Source organism: Anguilla rostrata, chromosome 1 (genome assembly GCF_018555375.3).
Source record: "Anguilla rostrata isolate EN2019 chromosome 1, ASM1855537v3, whole genome shotgun sequence".
Taxonomy (NCBI): Eukaryota; Metazoa; Chordata; class Actinopteri; order Anguilliformes; family Anguillidae; genus Anguilla; species Anguilla rostrata.
This window is the reverse complement of record NC_057933.1, coordinates 46185107-46207893: the sequence shown is the minus strand read 5'-3', so window position 1 is coordinate 46207893 and position 22787 is coordinate 46185107. Positions and strand designations below refer to the sequence as shown.

Genomic DNA, 22787 nt, shown 5'->3' with positions numbered 1-22787 from the left:
GACCCCCCGCCTGCTCACCCTGCAGGGTACCAACAAGGGGGGATTTACTGCGCGGGTCAGGCCCTTCCAGGGGGGCCAGGGGGGTAGTTTACGACTGCTCTGCACGTGGGGGCAAATAAGTCTGTCAAAGAGTCTCATCTCTGCAGAGAGCGAAAAGGAGGGGGAGAGGGGTAGAAATAGGGAGGGGTACGGTTGGGGAGATTAAGACAAGGAGATAAAAAAGACGCAGAGGCAGAGATGGGGAACGCATACAGATAAAACTAAACAGTAGGAGAAAAGAGACAGAGAATCACTTGGCAAGAGATGAAGGAAAAACAAAAAAGGCAAGACAAAAAGACAGAAAAGGTTGAGGGAAGGACATGCTTGTAGAAGAAGACAGTGATAGCAAAAAGGAGAGAGAGTACAGAAAGAATCCATAGGTCAAGCCAAGCCTATAGGCCAAAATGCCTTGGCCCCACACCAACACAACAGCCCTGTCCAAGACAGTCACAGATATACTGTACCAAATCTTTCACAAGATTAGGAGAGTCTAATGTCTAATGGAACAAAGCACTCTCATCTTCAGGATTAAGTGAGCAGATAATACAAATCAAAAGTAAAGGCACAGAATATTACAGATTCAATTACGAGGTTCTTTTGAATCTCCTACCTGAATTAATTTAGTATCACACACAAGCTGTAATTTCTCTTCCCCAATCTTTAGTATCTATGACAGTAATAATAGGTTAACAGGACATCTTTCAACAGTCACTGGGCAAAATCAGACAAAAATAATCAGAAAAACCATGAGCACGTCCCAGCGGCTTAAGTTTTGGGCGCCTTTATGCCTTTTAAAACTAAAAAAGTACTCTCTGGCCTTTTCTTCCATCAAATGCAATAAAACGTCATTTTCCTCAAAATGCATTACTCGTGCTGTATTCAAGAGGGAAAACAACCCTAAATCAATAGATTGTAAACAGTGGCAGTAATACCATTTTTATTTTTCAGACACATTGTCCCAATAAATAATTCCCGTGTGAAGTCGAAAAAAAAAAAAAAAAACTCTTAAACTAAAGCCAGTCTTTTTCCCTGCACACACCACAAACACAGGAGCGCAAAACTGGCATGCAAACACACAGATCCCGAGTCATCACTTATAGCGCACTTTTGAAACACAATCAGAGCCAAACAGAAACGCAGCCGCGACATGAAACAATGGCATAATTAATGGCTTCGCTCGCTCGATTAATAGGCGACAGGGAGACCAAATGACAAGTTACTGCAACAACACAGCCTGCAGCCGGGGCTAAACATTAAGACCGGAGAGTCTTAACTGGATGTCCCACCTGGCAGCTATCACTGATGCAGAGGCATCAGACCGCCTCACTTCCCTTTGGCTGCATGGGGAAAGGCTGCGTTTCAGCAGAAGCGCCACCTTCATACTTAACTTAAAGTCTCAGAAATCACAATACCATCTGGACTCCACCAACCGGCGATCCCTAAATCGCTGAGGTGATTTGTCACAGAAGCAGCCTTGACTTTTTTTAAGTGCTGTTAGCACAATAAACCAAACAACAGACAAGCAAAGCACTCGTGTAGGCGGTTTGGCAAGATTAAAGCCGCCACAGGAGTTTTCAATCCCGGAAACAGTCAAATGAAAGGTCTGTAGCAGAAATTCCAGCGAGCGTCGGGAAGGAGGGGGAGCGCAGGGGATCGAGCGGACAATAGAGTCGCGGCAGGTCCATAACAGTGGCGGCTCTGAAAGAGGGCATCTGTGCGACTTTCTCCATATGGTGGTGGAGATTACTCTGGACTTTGCTGCTGTGAATTAATCATATGCTCCATTTCTTGACATTGTGAATGACTGGACTCTCTTTGTGACCACCAGACCTGTATGAAATTGAATGAATTGGTTCTGAGACGAGAAACAAATCAGAAAACACATATACTCAATGGTATGCTATTTTCTGTACAGCCAAATAACAACTTACAGGGGTAATATCTACATTAATTTATATCATAACTGACAACACAATCCCTTGCATTCCCTATGCGCTTTTGGATTAAACAGTATTCATGATTCACGTAATGTTATCTTGCATTTTACTTAAGTTTGGCTACTGGCCTGGGGCAAATTAAGAATGTATTAATTTCCTTTGTTGCTCCTATTTAAGCCTCTCATGCATGAATTATTACAAAACAACAATACTTTTTTTTTTTTACAGTTTTTTTTTTTTTTACTTCTAAGGACATGTGAAAGCACGTTGAAAATTTCTTGGCTCCATGAAAACATAGGCTGCACGTGCTCATTACAACTCTTAATGCAAAATTTCCACAAGAGTGGACAGAAAGTTTTTCATACACAGTATAAGAACAAAAGTATTTTTTGTTTAAATTTAGCTTATACTGCTCCTTGCATCTTTTTTTAACCTGCTCTGTTTTCAGTTATACCAGAGGTATAGTACTTTGAACATTTCCACCTCCATCCACCATTTTGACTTCTAATGTATCAAAGCTATAAAAGCCAATCAAATGTACATCAAATGAATATGGAGCATGTAAAAATGTAGGCAGAGGTCGAAGCCATCAAGCAGTTTGAAGATCAGAAATGTGTTTGACTAGTTAAAAATAGTCTTTGAAAGCCCTGCAGAGGACACTTTTAAAATCCTGCACTGTAGTAGACACCATGCATGAAAGGGTTAATGACAACACTAATAATGATATTTCCCTACTGATTCATTTAGCTGTTGAGTAGAATATTGCCTGGAGATAAACAGTATTTAAACTGTACAGAGATAGCTTTACCTTGTACGCAATAGCATCTACCCTTTGACAGGAGAAATGCAAGCCTCGGTTTATCAGGCACTGCCCTTATCCACATTAGCAATGGGAAGCAACAGTAAATTGAGTTCCAGTCACCATGACACCAGCTGTCATTTGATTACTGCTCTGATTCTGTCCGCCTTTGCCACGGTTACCGACTGACGGTTACCAAAGGTGGCGTTCTGTCCGTAACATTCGATATGATTCAAACAGCGCCGGTGACAGCCCTTCAGAAGAAGGCGCTTTATATGCAGGTGAATCTCTCAGTGTAGAGCCTACGACAGTCCTTTATCCTCCTCTGCTTTAACTTCTGCCCGCCGGGCATGTCAAAGGGGGCCAGCGGTCTGTTTCGGTTCATCGATATTTTCTTCGTTGACTGCGCTCGCTGCTTCCCTGCCTGAAATAGAGAGCTCGCACTTTTTCCGGCTTCCGACTGCCAGAGGAAAGATGCCTCTGCCTGCTACTACGGGCTGCCGAGAAGACCAATGTTTCAGCAGGCTTCATAACTCAAGAAGATGCCACGCCTAACACTTCACTGGGAAACGAAATGAGGAAAATCTAGTAGCGTAAAAAAATCCATAAAACATTATAAAATACACTGTGTAGGCCAGACGTGTGGCCCAGACAGTCTGGCAGCCGTCTGTCTAACTGCTACACTATCTGCTTTCTACCTGTTGGAATAAAGCAAAAAATATGAAAGGAGGGTGGACTGTCTGCTATCCTTTAAAAAAAATAATAAAAAAATAGATAATAAAATAAAAATACACTATGTTAACATTCCAGGGGGTTGATGCTGCCTACAGTCCAGACAGAACCTGAGCACAAACATGTCAGGTGTAGAACACTGTGGGACATCAATGGCAATCCTGTTACTCAAGGAAGGAGGATTTTACTCAGGTTATCCCCAACTTCATTGCTCAATAGCGCCTCCTCTGGCAATTGAGACCTGCAATCTGCCTTCACCAACTGCTCTCAGTTGTACAGTATTCCCACATGGGACTCAGAAAGGAACAGCGACTGGCCCACACCTGTTCTCACGTGTCCCTTCCCAGCAGGGGGCGTTTTGCACAGGCCCAAAAGGAGTGGCCATTTCAAACTGGGAGAACACCAAATAAGGGGGAAATAAAGCAGCAATAACTAAAGACAACACACGTCCTCCTATTTTCATACTACACCAAACACAAATCAAGAGGGAAATCCATAATCGTACAAGCTTTTACTCTTTCAGTTAGAAACTGCTAATTATGTGAAAAATTCAGGGAAAATGTTCTTCATCCATCACGCATTTCTCCTGACACTCAGATCCTCCTGTGGCTGTGGAGAAGATTACGGGGTGCAGGTGCTGGAATTCCTCTGTAATAACCTCGTCCCACTTCCCCCTCGAGTGTCCTGCCCTCTAACAAAGGAGGTCAGCTAAGCCCATTACACCCCCTCTTTTCCTGTGCTATTACAGACGCTTATGTGCGTGACAGACATGACCTCTGACCTCTGCCAGCTCTTGCCACAGGTCTGAACAAAGCAGGCTCGGGGAGCAGCTTTAACCAGCACTGGGTTTCAAACAAATTGCTTCCTGGGTTGATGTCCCTCCCTTTTCAGACAAATCACTGTATCCCCCCGCCCCACCCCTTGTCTTCACCACTACGTGTCAGGGCTGGGAAAAACCCGGAGAGAGATAGGACCACCGTTTGGTGTCCAGGCCTGGTAGCCCATTTTTCCCAGCCTTTCTGACAGACTTTTTCTTCAAATAGAACTCAAAATGATGCGTGAACTTTGATATTTAGAGTCTCTGATTTCCTCCATTTGTGCACTCGTGTTCATGCAATTGAGAAAGACAGTTTAGCACGACAGCTTACCTTGGGGGCATCCTACCCACTGTCACACAGAGCAGCACTTCGGGGCATCCCGTCGTCAGTCACAGAGGCACAGTCTGCACGTGTGCGACAGCAGGAGAGGCCTCTGCCTGTACTTTCTGTGAGACCCAAGTCTGCTCTGTGCTGTGTGATTTTCCTCCAGCGTAGTCAGGTCCAGCTCTCAGCGTACGGTGAGAATCTGTGCATTCGCCCATGTGTGGATAACTGAGATAATGCTATGGCGGTTTCGCGTGGTGGTCTTTCAGCCGGAAAAATAAATCTGATAAGCTCCAGCTATATGTCGCAAAGCAGAACCGGCAAAGAACGCCTCCACTCACGAATTTGTGTCATCGACAAGGTGCAAAGGCAAAACAACATAATACTTTAATACATGGATCACTGGACTGGAAACTGGAATTAAGCTCATTTGAACTTCTCCGGTTTGGCTTACATACGCCTTTAAAAAATCTCTGCAGTGCGAAAATCGGAATCTCATGCACCACGACTTCAGTGAGGATACCTGCTCTCATTGACAGACTAAAAAAAAAGTCAACCTTGAAGAGATACGCTCTTTGTTCATCAGTAGCATCCCTAGTGTCTAAATTTTTAAAAGAGGTTTGCAGCACCGAAACCAGGCGTTGCCAAGCCAGGACGCGAGCCGTAGCAGCGCGCACTCCAACTCGTTTGTTAAATTGAGGAATAAAAAAAAAGACATATCACGGTAAGCTCTCTCAGCTTTCAGGAAGGAAGCCCCTCTAAATCCCTACAACTTGGGAGGATGACACAGTGGGGTCCAAATTAAAGAGCGAGAAAAACATCTGAGAGAGGCAGTCTCTTTGGAGAATCGCTCCTGCCGACTCACGGTCGTGTGTACACCGCAATCCCCTCCCCCCAGACAAAAAGCAGACGGAATGGCTCAAAACCAGACCCGGCCTTGAGATTTAAGGACAATCCAGAAGGGATATCTCCCGCAGCTGATTAGTAGCCAGAATGCTTAGCAACGTGGCACAGACAAATTAATGGCTATCACTAGCCCATGCTACTGTATTTTAATTATGAAACAACACAACTACACACAGGAAGGGACCACAGATACAAACAGCTGTGTTTGAGAAATGCGACTTTGTTTTCTTTTCAGACCAAGACAACAATTTTGCTTTTCTGGTCAGCCTCCACATCTGTTTGACAAATGAAATCCCACTGGAATCCAAGAGCACATGCAGCTCACTTCAAAAAGGACAGTAATAGGGTTCCTCAAGAGCCACCTCAAGAGCCACTAGTAACACATCTTCCTTCTATACATCGTTGATCATTGTCGCAGCAAGTGCTGAAAACGCCTCTGAGAATGATTTTTTTAAACACGAAGAACAACTGTTTTAGCAAATACTTCTATCAACGCCGATGCTAGTTGCACGAACGGCCTGAAAAGTTAATATTGGAATATTCGGTTTAAGACCTCCTTACCAATGTGCGTACTATGGTAAATACCTCAAGCACACAGCAGCAGTGCAATGAGGGGTTGTTTTATAATGATTTTGGCTGAGGCATTCTTTCCAGCCCTCATATTTCAACGCATAAAGCGTAGCATCAAAAGTGAAAAACAGATTGAAACTAAATAACAAGAAAGTATTTTAAGAAGCGCTCCCTTGGGAGCGTTCTGAGGTAGTCAGGGTGCATTTCCATGGCAACGGAGCCGGTGACACCCTACCTCCCGATATTTCATTGAGATCCTCGGACCCTTCGGTTCGGTCCTTCAGTTTCTGGGACTGCACGTCCTCGTCTGGCTCCTGCTCTTGGACTGAAACGCACAAAAGATGTGGACAGTGGTGAGGCTTGGATGTCCTCGTCTGTGCTCCCATTACCTACCCACAGCCCCATTCCCCATCCCCCGAATTTGGCTTTGGTCCTATTAGTCAGCAGGTTGGATGTATTCCATCAGCCTGGTCCCACTAACAAGCAGGAGACCCGCACTGAGAGAGAAACTGTGCATTCGGTTTTTAAAACATTTAGAAGGTAATCAAAGGCCCTGACCAACTGTGGCCTGTCAGGATTGCAACAGGGAACTACATTCTATCTTTGTGTAATTCCTAATCAAGGCATCCTTTCCCCCATATTTTATTGGCTAAATAAGATGTTTTAGGGAAGCTGAGGTCTGGGGAGTGCTTTTGCATAAAGATGGCTGCTGTGCATCATCTAGGGGGTGCTACTTATTGGTAATGGTTGAGATTAGTAACAAAGCCTGACCATTTGAAGCTCTTTAGATCAGTAAACTGTTCTATATAAATGCTGTTCATTAAGTTAATTACTATCATGAGATCTGACTATAAGTATGCTCATTGTAAAGGATATCTGAAACGCATCAGCGTAAAACAACACTTGCGATTAAACTTTCGCTACTTAAATGACTATTGGTACTTAAACCCAATATTTAAATGTTGATGTTAATTCCCAGTTGTCAGTTACTGTTTTCTATAATTTACTGCAAATGTATGGTTAATTACACCACTTATAGATTTATGCTACCAGTCATAATGCTGGTGTTGTGCAATAGCCTGATAATGCACTGCATATACAATAATTTGATCAAAACCCATCTATTATTTGGTTTATTGTGCTTTTGTCACATGGAGTTGTTGCTATGACTGATATGAGACATTAAAGTACATAAAACTGGATGAGAACTTTTGATGTGTGTGCAAAACCACCCCCTCCCAAAAAAGGGCAAACAAGTTTTTGGTATGACACTGACTATATGTGACAGTTTCCGTAATCACAAAATGTAAAAGTAGTAAACGCAAAAGTAAAAACAATTTTCCTGACCTTTATACCCAAACCTTGGCTTTGCCCTGATTGTTTGATATTCTAAAGGATGCTTTTCAAGATGGTGTTTGCTATTCCCCTGAGGGAAGGGTAGCAATGGTTCCTATTCATAAGGACTTGTCAAACATTTCCCTGCAGTATGAAACAGAATCTAGTCCCATTGGGAATTCTGGGCCAAGAATATCAGAATGAACACATTTGCGCCTTATTTTCAGAGATAAATATGGATATGCATCATATTAATACTAAAAGTGGCTATAATGTCATTGCTTGTGAGTTTGCACATTCTTGTTAAGCTTTGCTGTGCACTGTTTAAAATGATGCTATACACTGTCGCAAAAAACTTTTATGCCTCATCATTGTCACTGCATAGTTGTAAAGAACACTCACAAAAATACACAACCAGGAAGCAGGATCAACTCACCTGCATATTTCCCCTTCAGAGCTCTGCTTTCCCTGTCACCTTTCACAGCAATGACTTTGACTGTGTACTCCTTATCAGGACTGAAATCCTGTATTACTGCTTTGTTTTCACCTTTGGAGATCTGCAACTCAGTTTCCTCTCCACCTGAAAACGGAAAGGAGGAAAAATGGTGATGTTCTCCTGCCATTTTCACACACACACCAACACAATCCTCAAAGTCATTTCAGATTCAGGTCCCAGAGGTTTTAAATTCAAGCTTTTGGTGTGGAGTGCTGTAATGTCAGGACTTCTGTAGGTGGAAAACACTTGAGGGTTTGCGGGTGTGTTGACATGGGGTGGAGGGGGGCGGTAAAGCAATAAACAATCTCCATTCATACAAGGTCCCCATATCAGCTATGCATCTGCTGGAGGGAACAAATTAAAGTACAGCCCTGTTAAAAACACACCTGCTTCAGTTTTATTACATCATCAATGAAGACAACCTTCCCTCATTAAAATCCACTATTTCTCTGCACTTCCTCGTAAGATAAAAGAACACAATGAAACCCTCCCAAGAACCGCAACATGTACTAGCACAGAGTGAAGAACATATATGCAGAATGTTTAAATTCAAGAGTTTTATCTTCTCATGGCAACTTGTTAACTTTAAGGCCTGGAAACCGGTTTGGAATCTTTTTTGTAAAAATTGTGAAATTAAAAAAAAAAAAAAAAGAGGAGAGGCCATCTTTTAAATATTGCTCTTTTAGATCATTACCAAAGATGTGTAAGCCTAAGACCAGACGATTCATTACCACCACAACTTTCAAGGCTACCAGGCACAGAACCAAAAGCCGGTCTGATACTTGATTTTGGAAACAGCCTTAGATATATAATAAAATGGTTCATAAATACACAAATCACTTCTGAAATCTTCCTGCCTTCATTCCTATGATGTCTAACTTATTTCAGTGTCCAAGCTTCATCCCATCTCATTGTTTCATGGCTATTTGCAGACCAGCGGTTCTTAGACTGTGTCCCACTAATCCAGTCACTCTACACTGATCCAGATCTAACACTTAGCCATGGCAGGTTATTACGATGGATCACTTACAGTACTGCCAACCATACCCTGTGGGCTGTACACCCTGCCAGAACCATGGACATCTTGTGATGCTGTGTTTTAAATATTGAGCAGTCATGATTTTTGGTAAAGTTTTTCATCTAATATTACAGAAGTTTTTTTGTTGCAATACTGAGGAAATGAACATCATAAATACTTCATTTTGTTGCAGGGGAGTTTGAAATATGATGTTAAGGGTATAAATTCTGCTGCTGTATTACAGACAGGCAGAGAATTCAGGAGGAAACACAATGGCTGTCAAACCAGAGGCAGTCTACCAATCTCGGCAAGTGAAAAAAAAAAATCATCGGGCACTTCCTCTCAGTTTGCATGCTAGGACTTGATTTGCAGACAAAGATGCTGAATAACCTTCAAAAACACTTCCCACATAGCCCAAACTTTAAAGCCAGTCGGTAGAAGTCAACCTCACATGCACTTCTTTTTCATCCAGGACAGGGACGTGGGGGTGGGTGGAGGATCAGTCCATAAAGGGGGATTCATTTTCAAACCCTCGGCAATAAAACTGTTCAGACCACTCTGATTATTGACCAATTAGAGTGATTTAAAAGCAGAGGCTGTGGCAATCGGCTGCTGGAGAGGAGATCCTGCCTCATCAGCAAGATTTTCGCAGTACAGCCACGCAGTCAGGATCCAAGGTTAGCAGGACCAAGAAGGTGCGCTGCAGAACAAGGCAGGTTTCATAGGGCGACTGCACAAGCCATTAATTCAGCAACAATGTATGGCGCAAATCAACTCACAAAGCAGGCCAGAGCACTTGGCAAGGCAGGACTTACTGGACAGGAAAAAATAAATCTTTGACCGACAAGCTAATTTCAGAAAACCCGCCTTAAGCTGAAATGTAAAAAAATAAATCAAGTTTTGTGATTATTCAGTGTGTGGATTAGGTAAACCGGGTAAGTATTTAAGTAAATTCAAACAGAAACTTTCTGACCTGTATTATAAAAGAAGAAAAGAGTCAAAAATATCCTCCAAAGGATACACAACCAGTAAACAAGAACCATTCAAGCAGCGCTAAGCATGTCATCTATTTCTATTCAGCTGTCTACAGGCTTGCTTGGTGCACTCTTCTGTTTCTAGAAATAAATGAAAATCCAGCTTTAAAGAAAGTGTCTCCTGACCTTTTCCTATCACTTTTCAAAGTTATCTTGGGCAGCAGAACACAAAATATGCAGTCTTCAGTTTGTTTTCACTTTGATTCATACATCCATCTATTATCTCTACTCGCTTATTCCTGGTCATGGTCGTGGGAGGTGCTGGAGCATATCCCAGCATGCATTGGGTGAAAGGAAGGAATACACCCAGGATATCACCAGCCCATTGAACACCATTCACTCGCATACACACATAGGGGCAAGTCCTCTCCAATTAACCTAAGATGCATGTGGGAGTTAACCAGAGAAACCAAAGGCTTTCTTTCTGTGAGGCAACAGTACTACCCACTGCACCACCGTGCCACCCCACTTTGATTGAAATATTGTGAATTATCTTTAAAGCAAGATGCATATGCCAATGTAAATGCCAACCTTTCTCCATCATTGGAATTAAGATGTAAAATTTGAAAGTCTAAAACTTCAAAGGTCAAGGGAGTAAAGTGGGAGAGGTTTCAGGAATATGAATTAGGCTGTTACATGTACAGAAGTGCTTAACCCTTGTGTTCTGTTTACTTATTAGCACCTGTGAAACTGTTAGCCTGGGTCAAATATACACAGGACATAATTGGGATTTTAAAGAAATAGTATTATTTTATGCAAATCTATTCAATATACAGTATGTTATCTTTATCAAAATTCCAATATAAACAATATACGGTTAAAAACAAAAGCATTGGGACATTGACACAATTTTTTGTTGTTTTGGCTCTGTACTCATGCACATTGGATCTGAAATAAAACAATCAATATGAGGTTAAAGTGGAGACAGTAAGCTTTAATTTGAGGGTATTTGCATCCAAATTGAGTGATCCTTATAATTACAGCCATTTTTTACGAATAGTTCCTCCATTTTAGCAGAGCAAAAGCAATGGGACAACTTAATATAATTGAAATTAAGTCATTATATTCATTTCCTAGTTGCAAATCCTTTTTGATTCGATCACTGCCTGAAGTCTGTGACCCATAGACGATACCAGATGCTGGGTACCTTCTCTGGTTAGGCTCTGCCAGGTCTTTATGCAGCCATATTCAATTCCTGTTTGTTTCTGGGGTGTTTTGCCTTCAGTCTTGCCTTCAGCAAGTGAAATGCATGTTCACTAGGATACAAGACGGGTGATTGACTTAGCCGGTCAAGAACATTCCACTCTTTGGCCCTGAAAAACTCTTTGGCTGCTCTAACAGTATGTTTGTGGTCATTGTCCTGCAGCAAGGTGAAGCCCCATTCAGTGAGTTCTGAGGGTTGATTGGGTCTGAGCAGATATTTCTGAATTCACCCTCCTGCAGCTGTCAGCAGTCACATCATCAATGAAGACAAGCCAGTTCCTGTGGCAGCCTTACATGTCCAACCCATAACAATACCACCACCATGTTTCAAAGATGAAAGCGGTGCTATGGATCAGCAGTTCTTTTCTTTTTTCACACTTTCCTCTTACCATCACTTTGGTACATGTTAATACTTGTCTCATCTGGCTGTTCTGTTCTTGATGCTTACCAGTGGTTTGCATCTTGTGTTGAACCATCTGAGGTTATGCTGGTATAGCTTTCTCTTTTATGGTAGTCTTTGATACATGTATGCCTACATCCTGGAGAGTGTTCTTGATCTGTTTAAAAGTTGAAAAGGGGTTTTTCTTCACAAATGAAAGTATTCTTTGGTCATCCACTACAATGGTCTTCCATGGTCTACCAGGCTGTGTGTTATTGCTAAGCTCACCAGTGCATTCTTGCGTCCTAACAATGAATCAAACAGTTGATTTCACACATGCAATGTCTAGGCAAGGTGTCTGATTGATTTATTCAGTTTTAAGCCTCACGATGGCCTGCTTTACTAGCATTGACAATTACTGTAGATGCTGTAGATGTATTCATGTTGACAGACAACAGCAACAAACTCCAAATGCAAATTCCACACCTAGAATCAACTTTAAAGTTTTTGTTAGCTTTCTTTTGCATGAGCTAATGATGCAGACACACAGCTGACAAAGAGACAGCTGAGCAGCCAGGACTATGTACATTGGAGGACTGGAATTCCTACATACTGTAGATCACCCAATATGGATGTGAATGCCCTCAAATTAAAGCTGTCAGTCTGCACTTTTTTGTTTTATTTCAAATCCAATGTGCTGGAGTACAGAGCCAAAATGACAAAGATTATGTCACTGTCCCAATACGTTTGTATTTAACAGTATATTGTTAATGGTAACCAAATCTGCTAGTGCTAGATCACATTTAACAATGAAAGTGTCATTCATTTTTTGTGATAAAGATGTTATTCAAATAAATTCACAATAATGAAGATATGGGGGCATAAATCATGCTTATCTTTGAAAAATTAAAATGAAACAAAGTTTTCATGCAGAGGATTATTGATATTCATGGTTTTGAATTGACATTCCCCTTATTTTTTTATCTGTATCTTATTATATTCAAAGAAATCATATTGGCAAAAAAGACATAAAGCAAATACAGATGATGAACAACAAACAGAAACACAAAACAAAAAGCAAATTTTCACTGATCTAGTCACTGGTTTTTAAAATACAGCTCTCAAAAGAATCATTCCTTGTATACTGAACGTTTGAAACAAAGTAAATTTGACTCAATACAAAAACGAGGGTTAATGAGATTAATGAGATGCGCTCACCAAGCCTGATACCAGCAGTGCAACAGGGTTGCTTGGGTGTTGCCGATGCAGGGGAAACACCCTTACTGAAGCACAAAGGTAGGAGAGATGGGCTTCCATTTTTGAATGCCCTGCATTTTATTTATTTATGTATTTATTTTGCTCACTTATTTAACTCGTCGTGCCAGCAACTGCAGTAGCATTTGGCCACTGTTCAGGCAAGCAGTATCAGTATCTGAAAATGGTCTCATTTAGATATTTCCCTACTTCAGGCAAAATACAGTAGCAGCACCTTTCCTTGTGTCAGTGACTCACTCAGAACAAACAACATAAACAAAAAGACCCACAGCCATTCACCCTTCTAGCCCATATAAACGGAGACAGTGGAGACGGTTCTGTGTTTACAGAAATGAAAGATATCTCCAAAGGTAGATCCACTTTTCCATTTTAAAAGAAAAATCAACACAGTGTACTGGAGTTGAGTGCTTATTATCAGAGTACAAGTGTGCATAAAATTTTACTGTCAAAATTGCTTTGAGCTTTGGCATATGTGCACCAAGTTGGAGCATGGAATTCTGGGAGGAGAAAACTGAGACGGCAGATTGCACTTACGCATCTATTGTTCTCTGTCAAGTCAGATCTCAGTGTTTGACTAAAGGATAAGCATACCAATCGCAAATAGCCACCTAAAGCACTCAAAGCTTCTCATCTAGAAAAGGTTTCTGACTGAGCTCTGTCTACACGAGTATCAGTTATCAGTTACCAGATCTTTCCAAAATGGCCCCCTCTTACTCTTTCTTTGACCCCAGTTTGCTGTGGGGATTTGTTAGAAAATATTGACTCTCTCAAAAGTCTGGAATGGTAAATGTTAACTCTTGGTGGAGGCCATTGTTCTGTCTGATACCCACGCTGTAATTTTCAACAGCATTCCTTTGCGTCAGATAGAATGTGTAAGACTGTACAGGGCTTGGGCTTGCCTGCTGGGCATGATGACAGAACAGGAATTATGTTGACCAGTGACCTGAAAGGTAGGTCAGAAATCTGTCGCGCGTCGCTCAACGAGAGCTCATTGAGCAGTTAGCTGTCCGGACTGAAGTGGAAGCTACTTTGTGGAGTACACATTTTGACACCTAGAAAGAAACTGAGTGAGTGAGGTTTCTGCCTTACCTGGCTCAGAGGTATAGATAAATCTGTAGCTTTCAAAATCTCCTCTTGGCTCTTTCCATGCCACAAGCAATTTGCTCTTGCCCACAACTTTAAAACGTAGTCTTCGTGGATTTGACACTGGAAAAAAAATCAGAAGAAAGGTCTCAAGTTAATGTGTGGTTAATTCTGTGAAGGCTGTATATAAATAAATATTGTATGTCCAGGATCATTCCCCAGTGTTAGGCAAACCGCAAGACATTAGTAAGGTTAATGACACAAATACAGAGACAGAAGTCCACAGAGCTCCCACAAATGAAAACAGTGTTGACACACACAGAAATATAGACGCAGACAAAATGGATGTCATAGTTGTTACACAGAAAGCAAAATCACATTCTCTTTCTCCTCTTGGAGTCATTTAGTACAGTAAGAGGGATTGTGTGTGCCAATGACAACAGCTCCATTTCCTGTGAGGGCAGGAGAGTATCAGATGTTATTTTAGGAAATCTTTGATGTTTGATGTCTCTAAAGACCAGGACAGAATGCACTGGTGATGGGGGTGGAATGGTGGTGGGATGGAGGTGGGGCGGGGTGGGGTGGGGGGGTCTCTGAAACATATTTTGCAGTGATTAAAGTACATTGGAAATTGAGAGCAGCTTTATACCCTGCATCTACAGTAGAGAAGTGTATGACATGACAAGGTCAGGAGGGAAGCCTTTAAAAAAAGAGAATGTGACTTTTTCTTCCCAACAGACCCAACAGAAGAAAGTTCAGGAATAGTGTCAGAAGTCTATTCCTGCCAATGAAAAGAGAAAGAGAGCTACATAATCTACAGTAAGAGCAAACCACAGTCACCATTCCTCTTGGTTTCTACATTAGTTCAACTAATGAATGCATCACCGGCACCAACACTATCGCATTCCAGCAGTTCAAAGAAGAAATGAAAATGAAGTTTTAACTAAATACTACAAACAGTCTCACAAACACAAAGGTTTGTGTCTTCATGAGTTGCCACTAACTGTGCAGAATGGTACCAAAGTATTTTACATACCTACACTTTGTCTTGCACTCCCATAAATTAAAGTATGGAAAGAGATACAGTACAGTATATGTTATAAAGGTCTGGCAGCGAGTAAGAACTGGTGGCATAAGTTGGGGGAGCGTAGGTATGTAAAAAGCCTATAGTTTGGCACAAGGCATAGGGAGTGGTAGTTTGAAACTATTTTTGGAGATTAAATATCAGTAGGTAGATTAAAATATGCATTTATAAAAATGATATCAAGTTCACCAACCTGAAATAGGGGATGTGTAAACCTGCAGGACTCTAGTTTCTGTAGAGCAAGATCTCCCTTCTCAAGGAAACATTGAATCCAAATTCAGTCCACTGAACTGTGTATTGGTCTGTGCTCTCAGATCTACGAAGGGCAGGTGCATCTCTGTGCACACAAATTAGTTTGCACAAAGCAGCTTGCCACCAGCAACGACACTTCGAAAGATGTCTTAAGGCAACGGTGCTCTGAAGCAAACAATCTCCAAGAAAAAAAAATCTAATGAAATAAAATGTGTTTACGGGGAAAGTAAAACAGAAATTTGAGGTTAGGCGGTACAGGGGTGGCTGGTTGTATCCTTAAGCACTTTCAGCTCTTAATTGTAGACTGGCTACACATGAATCGAGTTGACAGCAAAGGCGGTAATAATGCAGTGAAAACGGTCTCCTCCAGCTCGCTTAAACGTGATTCGTGTAATGTAAAATTGTTCTGCGACGGGCCCCACAAACACAACGAGGCATTCGTCAGGCACCCGATGAGCCACGAGCAAGTCATTAATAATGAAGACGAACACATTACATCCATTTGCTCGACGTGCGGAAAAGGATTCCCGGACACACAACGAAACAGCGCTTAGACCAAGAGCTACGCCGGCTGGTCTTTTAAAAGATTTTCTCAGGGCATGTCCATTTTTTCACCACTCACTGTTACCCAGCACTCCCCTGGCAAATTAATGCCAATGTGCCCCGGATGACAATTTAGTGAAATGTTTCTGTCATAACAGCTTCACAGTGTCATGCACTGACTCGCCACTTAAAGGATACATGCAGGAGGTCCTGTATTATGTATAAGATACAAAAATGTAACAAATCTCTGAGGGTCTTTCATGTGGTTATCCCGCATCCCCTCGAAGACACCTCTAAATTGGAGGTTCCCAATTACCCTAGATCCGTCAGATTCTCTTTTTTAATCACAATTCTTCCACTAACTTACATGGCTCGGGCCTGTATTTCTGTGTCTTTAACCTATACTGGTGGAGCTGCTGTAGATGTTAAAATATTAAAGTCCTTGTGGATCAAACCGTGGAAAGACTGTGACAAGAATGTTCACCCAAGTGGTGTGATGCAAAAAAGTGAGTCTCCCACCTGAGCACAAAGGGAAGTCAGGAACTGTAAAATGCATCTTTGTTTGGACCCAGGAATATGTGGACATGTAACTATCTATCAAATAAAATGACCTGGGTAGAATACAGCCTCATCTTTAATACAGACTCTGTGCCTAGTATGTGTAATGGCTTCTTTTTACCATGTTAGTCCGCTTCAGTTTAAATTTATTCTGCAAAATGTTTAATTGGGGAGGATAATTTACATTTTAACAAATCAAAACCCTGTTGCATCAACTAAATTGAAAGATCCCAATTCAAATAATCCTGATTTGCCCTGCGCCCAACATTAAATATAAATCTTGTTTATTTTTCTGAAAAATTTTTATCCACAATTTTCTAATAGGTGAAAGGTTAAACGGCCAACAAGAGGAGTTGCTGGAGTCTAATGAGACAAGCAGGACCTTGTCAATGAAAACCCTTCTTTCCTGGCTGATGCTAAGCATTCACTAAATTGTGGGGCTACATTTGCCAGTGGCATTGCCAGCCGTTTGTGTACCATTTAATAAATGCGTTCTCCAAAGTGGGCAATACATCAGATCATTTCCCATACAGCACAATATTACAAACCTTGAGTAAATATTTACCTCAATATAAAGAATGTCATATGACTGGAACACAAAGTAGCATTTGAATCATGGTTATGGAAGTTGCATGCTAGGCAGAAAACACATTGTACAATGTAATGGCTGTGCAGGAAGTCCCTCTGTGCCAACCGCAAACCAATGATGGCTGAAACCAACACTAGTAGTTTGAATTTGCATTTCCAGATGGAAGGGGGGGGGGTCGGGGAGCACCGGACGGAAAGTAGCACAGACGCTGCCGGCTTTGCCCAGGCAGCAGGTGGAAAAGGTGCTGTAACCAGGAGATGAGGCGGCGTGTAACCACCTGCCCTCTTCAGAGAAATCCCTGTAATCCCCCGGGATGTCCTGTTCACAGGGGGAAGAAAATCCTCCCCTGGCCAGAAGTTCACACCTGCACACACCATCAGGTTCACTTCAGTGGAGGTTCAGAAAGGAATGCGAACCTCCTTCAGCCAAAGAGGCCAAATAAACGCAGTCCCCAGGGAGCTGTAACTTCTGATTCCTACACGTTTCACACCGGGACCGTCTGGCCTCCCGGTCCATGTCCCTTCTCCAGGTTTTCCTCAGTTACCACATGGCACAGGATGGGCAAACCAAGGCCAACCGAGGCAAACCAATACCTCACATTCATCCTCTTAAATTTGTGTGCAACCGCTTGCACCACCACATGACGTAACAATAGACATTAAACGTATCATGTCTGAAACATTTGTGAACAGCGTGCAAACATTAGAACATGAGTGAAGGTGGAAAGGACACACGTAACACGGATGAAACATGGGTAGCTGTAAGCTTTAACCAAACCTGAACATGGGGGAACAAAGAAACACCAAAAGAAACAGCGAGGGATTCAAGACCCGGGGTGTTATTTACCTTGCCCCTCGACTGGGGGGGTAAAAAGGGCTGAAAGTGCCAGAAAGGCCAGCGGCCAGCACATCCTGCTCCCCCGTTCCAAAACCTGCATCCTTACAATCGTGTAGGTGAAGCTCCTGAGACACCTGGAGAGACAGAAAGACACTTCAAGCACGTATCGTGAATAACGCTTGAACAAGTGTGTCTGAGAAGCGGGTTGGGAAAGGGGGGGGGGGGGGTTCCAGGGAGAGGGGGTGGAAGGAGCAAGTTCTTCCGAGACAGGAACAGTACTGACTTTGTTCAACTTTGAAGGACAGGATCCCGCAGGCTGCTTCTGTATATTGAGAGTGAGGACAACCAGACCAATGTAACCCTTGTCATCTATTCAACGGGGTATTGAAGTAAGCGAGTGGATTAATTGTAGCTGAAGCAGCACAATCAGATACTGGAAAAGCCTGGCCACATTCCTCTCACAGTCCTGAGGCTTCTAGACCTTTAGAAAATGTGAGTATGCAGCAGCAGCAGCAATTAGATAGAGATTAATGGGGGACTGAAGAGCCCCTGTACATGACTTGGAGCCCCTCTAGAATAATGTGAAATATTTCCTGTGCTGAGCATGGGAAACGTTTGGCGAGACTTGGACAAATAAAACAAGTAGACTGAAAACTGATTCCTTCCCTTTCAGTCAGAGGACATATTTAAAAATATATATTTTTACATTTCATGGAGTAGATTAGGCTATGATATGTTTTTAATGTATGTATCCTACAGCTGAATAATGATAGCATCACGATATTAATCAAATAATTCTCATCAAAATATACTGGAACTTGTTTCTTAGCTAAAGCCATCTTTTTGATCAGACCAGAATAGGGGTAGAACAAATCTCACATTATCCAGGTGGATACCTATGGGATAAATGAGAAAATGACATCTCGTACTTTCTTCTTGGCTAAGAAAATGGACATGAAAATGTCAGTTAACTGGTTGTTATAATAATAATAATAATAATTATTATTATTATTAGTAGTAGTAGTAGTAGTAGTAGTATTACAGAAGTGCAGCATAATATCCAGTTACAAAACACATACGTTTTAGGCCCATGTTCAAAGGTCGAAATTTATTTCTGGAATTAAATGTCCAACCCCGTACAAGGCTATTCGAATAAAAAACCTGTATGCACGCAAAAACAGCAATTTATTAGGTTAAAAGTTTTTCCTGTGCCTTCCTATTCTTCCTTATGTATTCATAGCTCCGATAAATCTACTAAACAAGTTCACTCGCGATCAATATCCCAAGCAAAGTTTTTAACCCCTGCTGGACTACCCTAAATCAAAGAAGATGACTAACACGTTGACACCAGACATTTAGGTTTCAGTCATGTAGAAAATTGCCGCTTGAAAAGACAGTTCTAATCCTGAGCGGAATACGATCAAACCAAGTCCTAAATCTTCCATATTTCCACATCAATAGACCCCTTTAGCAGCGTTGTAGCTCAGATCGACAACAAACATTTATTTCAAGGCGAACTGTCGCCATAGTGACATTACTGTCAATGTGCTTTAAGTTAGCATAAATGAAGACCATCGCTGTAATTAATGAATGTAGCCTACTGCTCGCTTTAATTACCGACAAGATAGGCTAGTTAAAAGGGATTTTAAGTTTTTGCAAAAGTCTGAAACTATTGCAGTCATATGAATGATTTAAATGTTAATATAGGTTATAAAAAGCATGTACATATTTGCTTTTTGCGCACTTTCCCTCCTCAGTTTCATCAACACTGAATAGATAAAAACATAAACGTTAACGGAGGTGCAATGGCTAAAATAAATAGTATAACATAAATAAACACAAAAAAACTATGTTTTATATTACCTTTAAATCACATGTCAATTTCAACAATACATTTTTTTGTTTAGTTCATTTTTTATGTTGCATACATAATACCTCAAGTCATATTCATTGAAAATCAAGCTTTTCAATTATACACCACTTTTCATATTATCTATGAATGATAGGCTATGTGCTGCAAAAATAAGGACAGCATCCTGCAATACCTTTCAGAGCATGTACTGTTACGCTGTATTTCCTCCCAGCGGATCCTCAGAGCACCCTTGAGTGTGACTGCCTTCCCCGGCCACTCTCCCAGCTCCCTCTCTCCGTCAGTCCAGACTTGAGCCGAATGTGGGTGTTTCTTTCGCGTTATTCACCCATCCCTCTAGCTATTCAATCCTTCATCTCGTTTAGTGCGAACAGAGGAAGGAAAAAAGCACAGTCAACCAATTGAAAAGGATGGGACGAGCTGCTGAGGAGAAATCTCAACTCCTGCGAGGCACAGATTTGCACTGATGTGATCTGTGGCGGTTATTTGTATAGGCTAGCCTACTATGTAACATAGTGTGGTTATCTGAAATTTAAAGGGTTGGAATTATATTAATTCGCCGGGAAATGTGTCACATTTCTCGTCCTGTGAGATGGGCTGGTGTAATCAGCCTCCCCGCAAATCCGCAATTGTGTTTAAATTCATTTCACATTAGCCTACTCCTTGATGCGAATTGCCTGGTGCAGACGTGATATCCGTGTGTCGCACTTATTTTACACATACATTTGAAACGTGTCGCATACATTTATATATAAAAGCATCGATCAGTTAACACTTCTGAACAATTCTCATTGGCGTTTCTCAATTGTATCTCGTTCGGCAATAGTTTTTTAATGGCCGTGCATTCATTCCAAACTACAGTCCTTTACAAAATATTTCTAGCTCTAAGGATGGTCCAGTGAAATGATCCATAATTGTGGAAGGTTTTTTTTACTGAAAGCTGAACTGTTCACATGTTGCTCCCCTCATAAGTCACTGAATTAGTCCCCCCCCCCGGAATGGGAGGTCGTGACAAGGAACCCTTCTAACTTCAGGGAAGTTCAAAATGGTTTGAAATTGGTTTCGAGTTCTATCCCATTCTTTATAGGCTGGGCACAATTTGGTGCAACAAGGGCCTGTTATCACAAACGTCTGGCTTTACATTGATAAGAGAAATACACAAAAGTCGAGCTGATTAGTCCACCTCTTAAGGGGCAAACAAGGTACAGAACACCTCTGAACCACATTTTAAGGTTGAAAATGGCAGAAAGATAAGCTTTGAGAGTTGCTGAGGGTGTGTCTCGGTACCTCAGGATGCCACACCACCTCCTGTGTAGGCACCGGCAGACATGGTGCCTAATAATGGCAGACTGCAGCTTTCCTGTGGCACTCCCCCATCCTCTCTGATCACAGCCCCAGAAGACCCAGATGTCCCAACAACACACACATGCCACACAGAGAGAGCCCCACCTTGGCAAAAATACAAATGCTCAACACCCACAAAAGAGAAACACGCTTCTTCCTGTCTGGAGCTACTATATATCAATTTGGTACACTGTGGGGTAAAAATAATGACATTTAATTCAAACGTTTGGCTGTGTAGTTGTGGAGCCAGCCAGTAGGCTTTACAGAGACAGGTGGTAGGCGAACACTTCATTACCAATTTTGTGTAATAAAAAAAATTGCCCCCTCATCAAAAAAAAGTCCTCCTATGCTTGCATCTGAGATAAAATATCAAATTATAATTCTTAATAATTGTCTTTTTAATTAGCTTTGAATGCTGACTCAATCCTACACGTCTCTTTTTTAGTATTATTAAACTAGAATCATGTGGAGGAGGAGTATCTGTTCCACTGAGGATTGGTTAGGCAATATTGTCACTGCATCTCTCTCATGGCTTAATATGTGATATACAATGAGCTCTGTAATGTTTGGGACAAAGACATATTTTCTTTATTTGGCTGTGTACTCCACAATTCCATATTTGTAATCAAACGATTTGATACATATAATTTATACATTTTGATTTTACCATGTAGAAATTACAGCACTTTTTATACACAGTCCCCCATCCCAATTTCAGGGTACCATAATGTTTGGGACAAATGGCTTCTGATTAGTTAGAGTGTTCAATAATTCTTTAATACAGGTATAGGAGAGCATTCAGTATCTAGTTTTGATTCTAGCATTTTTGTTGCATTTGGAATCTGTTATTGGTGTTTGTCAACATGAGGAAGCCATTAAGATGCTGAGAAGTAAGAAAAAACAGCCAGAGACATAGTCCAACACTCAGGCTAACCAAAATCAATTGGAACATCATTTAGAGGAAAGACAGTACTGGTGCTATTTCTACTTAATGATGATCCAAACAGTTGATTTTGGTTAGCCTAAGGTTTGGCCTATGCCTCTGACTTTTTCCAGTATTTCTCAGCCTCATAATGGCCCTCATGTTGACAAATGCCAATAACAGACTCAAGGCAATCTAATGGCAAGAATCAAAACATGATACTGAAAGCTCACTTATAATTCCACGAAGGAAGCAACTGAACACACCTGACTAATCAGAAAGCTGTGAAGCCATTTGTCCCGAACATTATGATGCCTGGATATGAGAGGACTATTCATAAAAAGAGCAGAAATTTCTACATGGTAGAAACCATGAAACCAAAATGTATAAAAATGTATAAAAATACCCGTAAATAAAATCTTAGAATGGCACTTTAACCACATATGAATTGTTTGATTACAAATGTAAAATTGTGGCGTACAGAGCCAAATCAATAAAACAAAGTCACTGTATAAAGTCACTGTATATAGTCAGGGACATATTCATCATAAGTAATGTTAAATTAGTCCCCCTTTTTTGAAGGACAACAAGACCAGGTTAAAACCTAGTATATGGCTGGAACTAACACACATGATCCGGCCGACCAATGGTGTGACTGCATAACTCAGCCGACCGATGGTGTAACTTCATCACTCACTCAGTCACTCAGTCAGTCAGTCAGTCACAGACATTCACATTTGTAGGGCTGGCCCCGCTGTTGCGGTCCAGCCAAAAACTAATCACAGCCAGTAATTTAAATATGTACTGCAAGGTTTAGCTATTAAAAACGAATAGCTATAT

At 41.4% G+C, this 22787-nt stretch overlaps 1 protein-coding gene across 3 annotated transcripts in view; it reads right to left on the bottom strand.

The window, feature by feature from the left end:
- Positions 1–20134, bottom strand: part of col14a1a (collagen, type XIV, alpha 1a) — a 112414-nt gene extending 92280 nt beyond the window's left edge. Inside the window, exons 1-5 of one of the 3 annotated variants that reach the window (XM_064338364.1) lie at positions 19857–20134; positions 17821–17945; positions 13955–14071; positions 7897–8040; positions 6361–6450 (exon numbers count right to left, since the gene is read on the bottom strand). In XM_064338364.1, the coding sequence (XP_064194434.1) occupies positions 6361–6450; positions 7897–8040; positions 13955–14071; positions 17821–17911 (442 nt within the window). In that variant the 5' untranslated portion in view covers positions 17912–17945; positions 19857–20134. The remainder of the gene's footprint in view (positions 1–6360; positions 6451–7896; positions 8041–13954; positions 14072–17820; positions 17946–19856) is intronic. The other 2 variants (XM_064338356.1, XM_064338372.1) reach the window with 2 other exon arrangements.
- Between the last annotated feature and the right edge of the window lie 2653 nt (positions 20135–22787).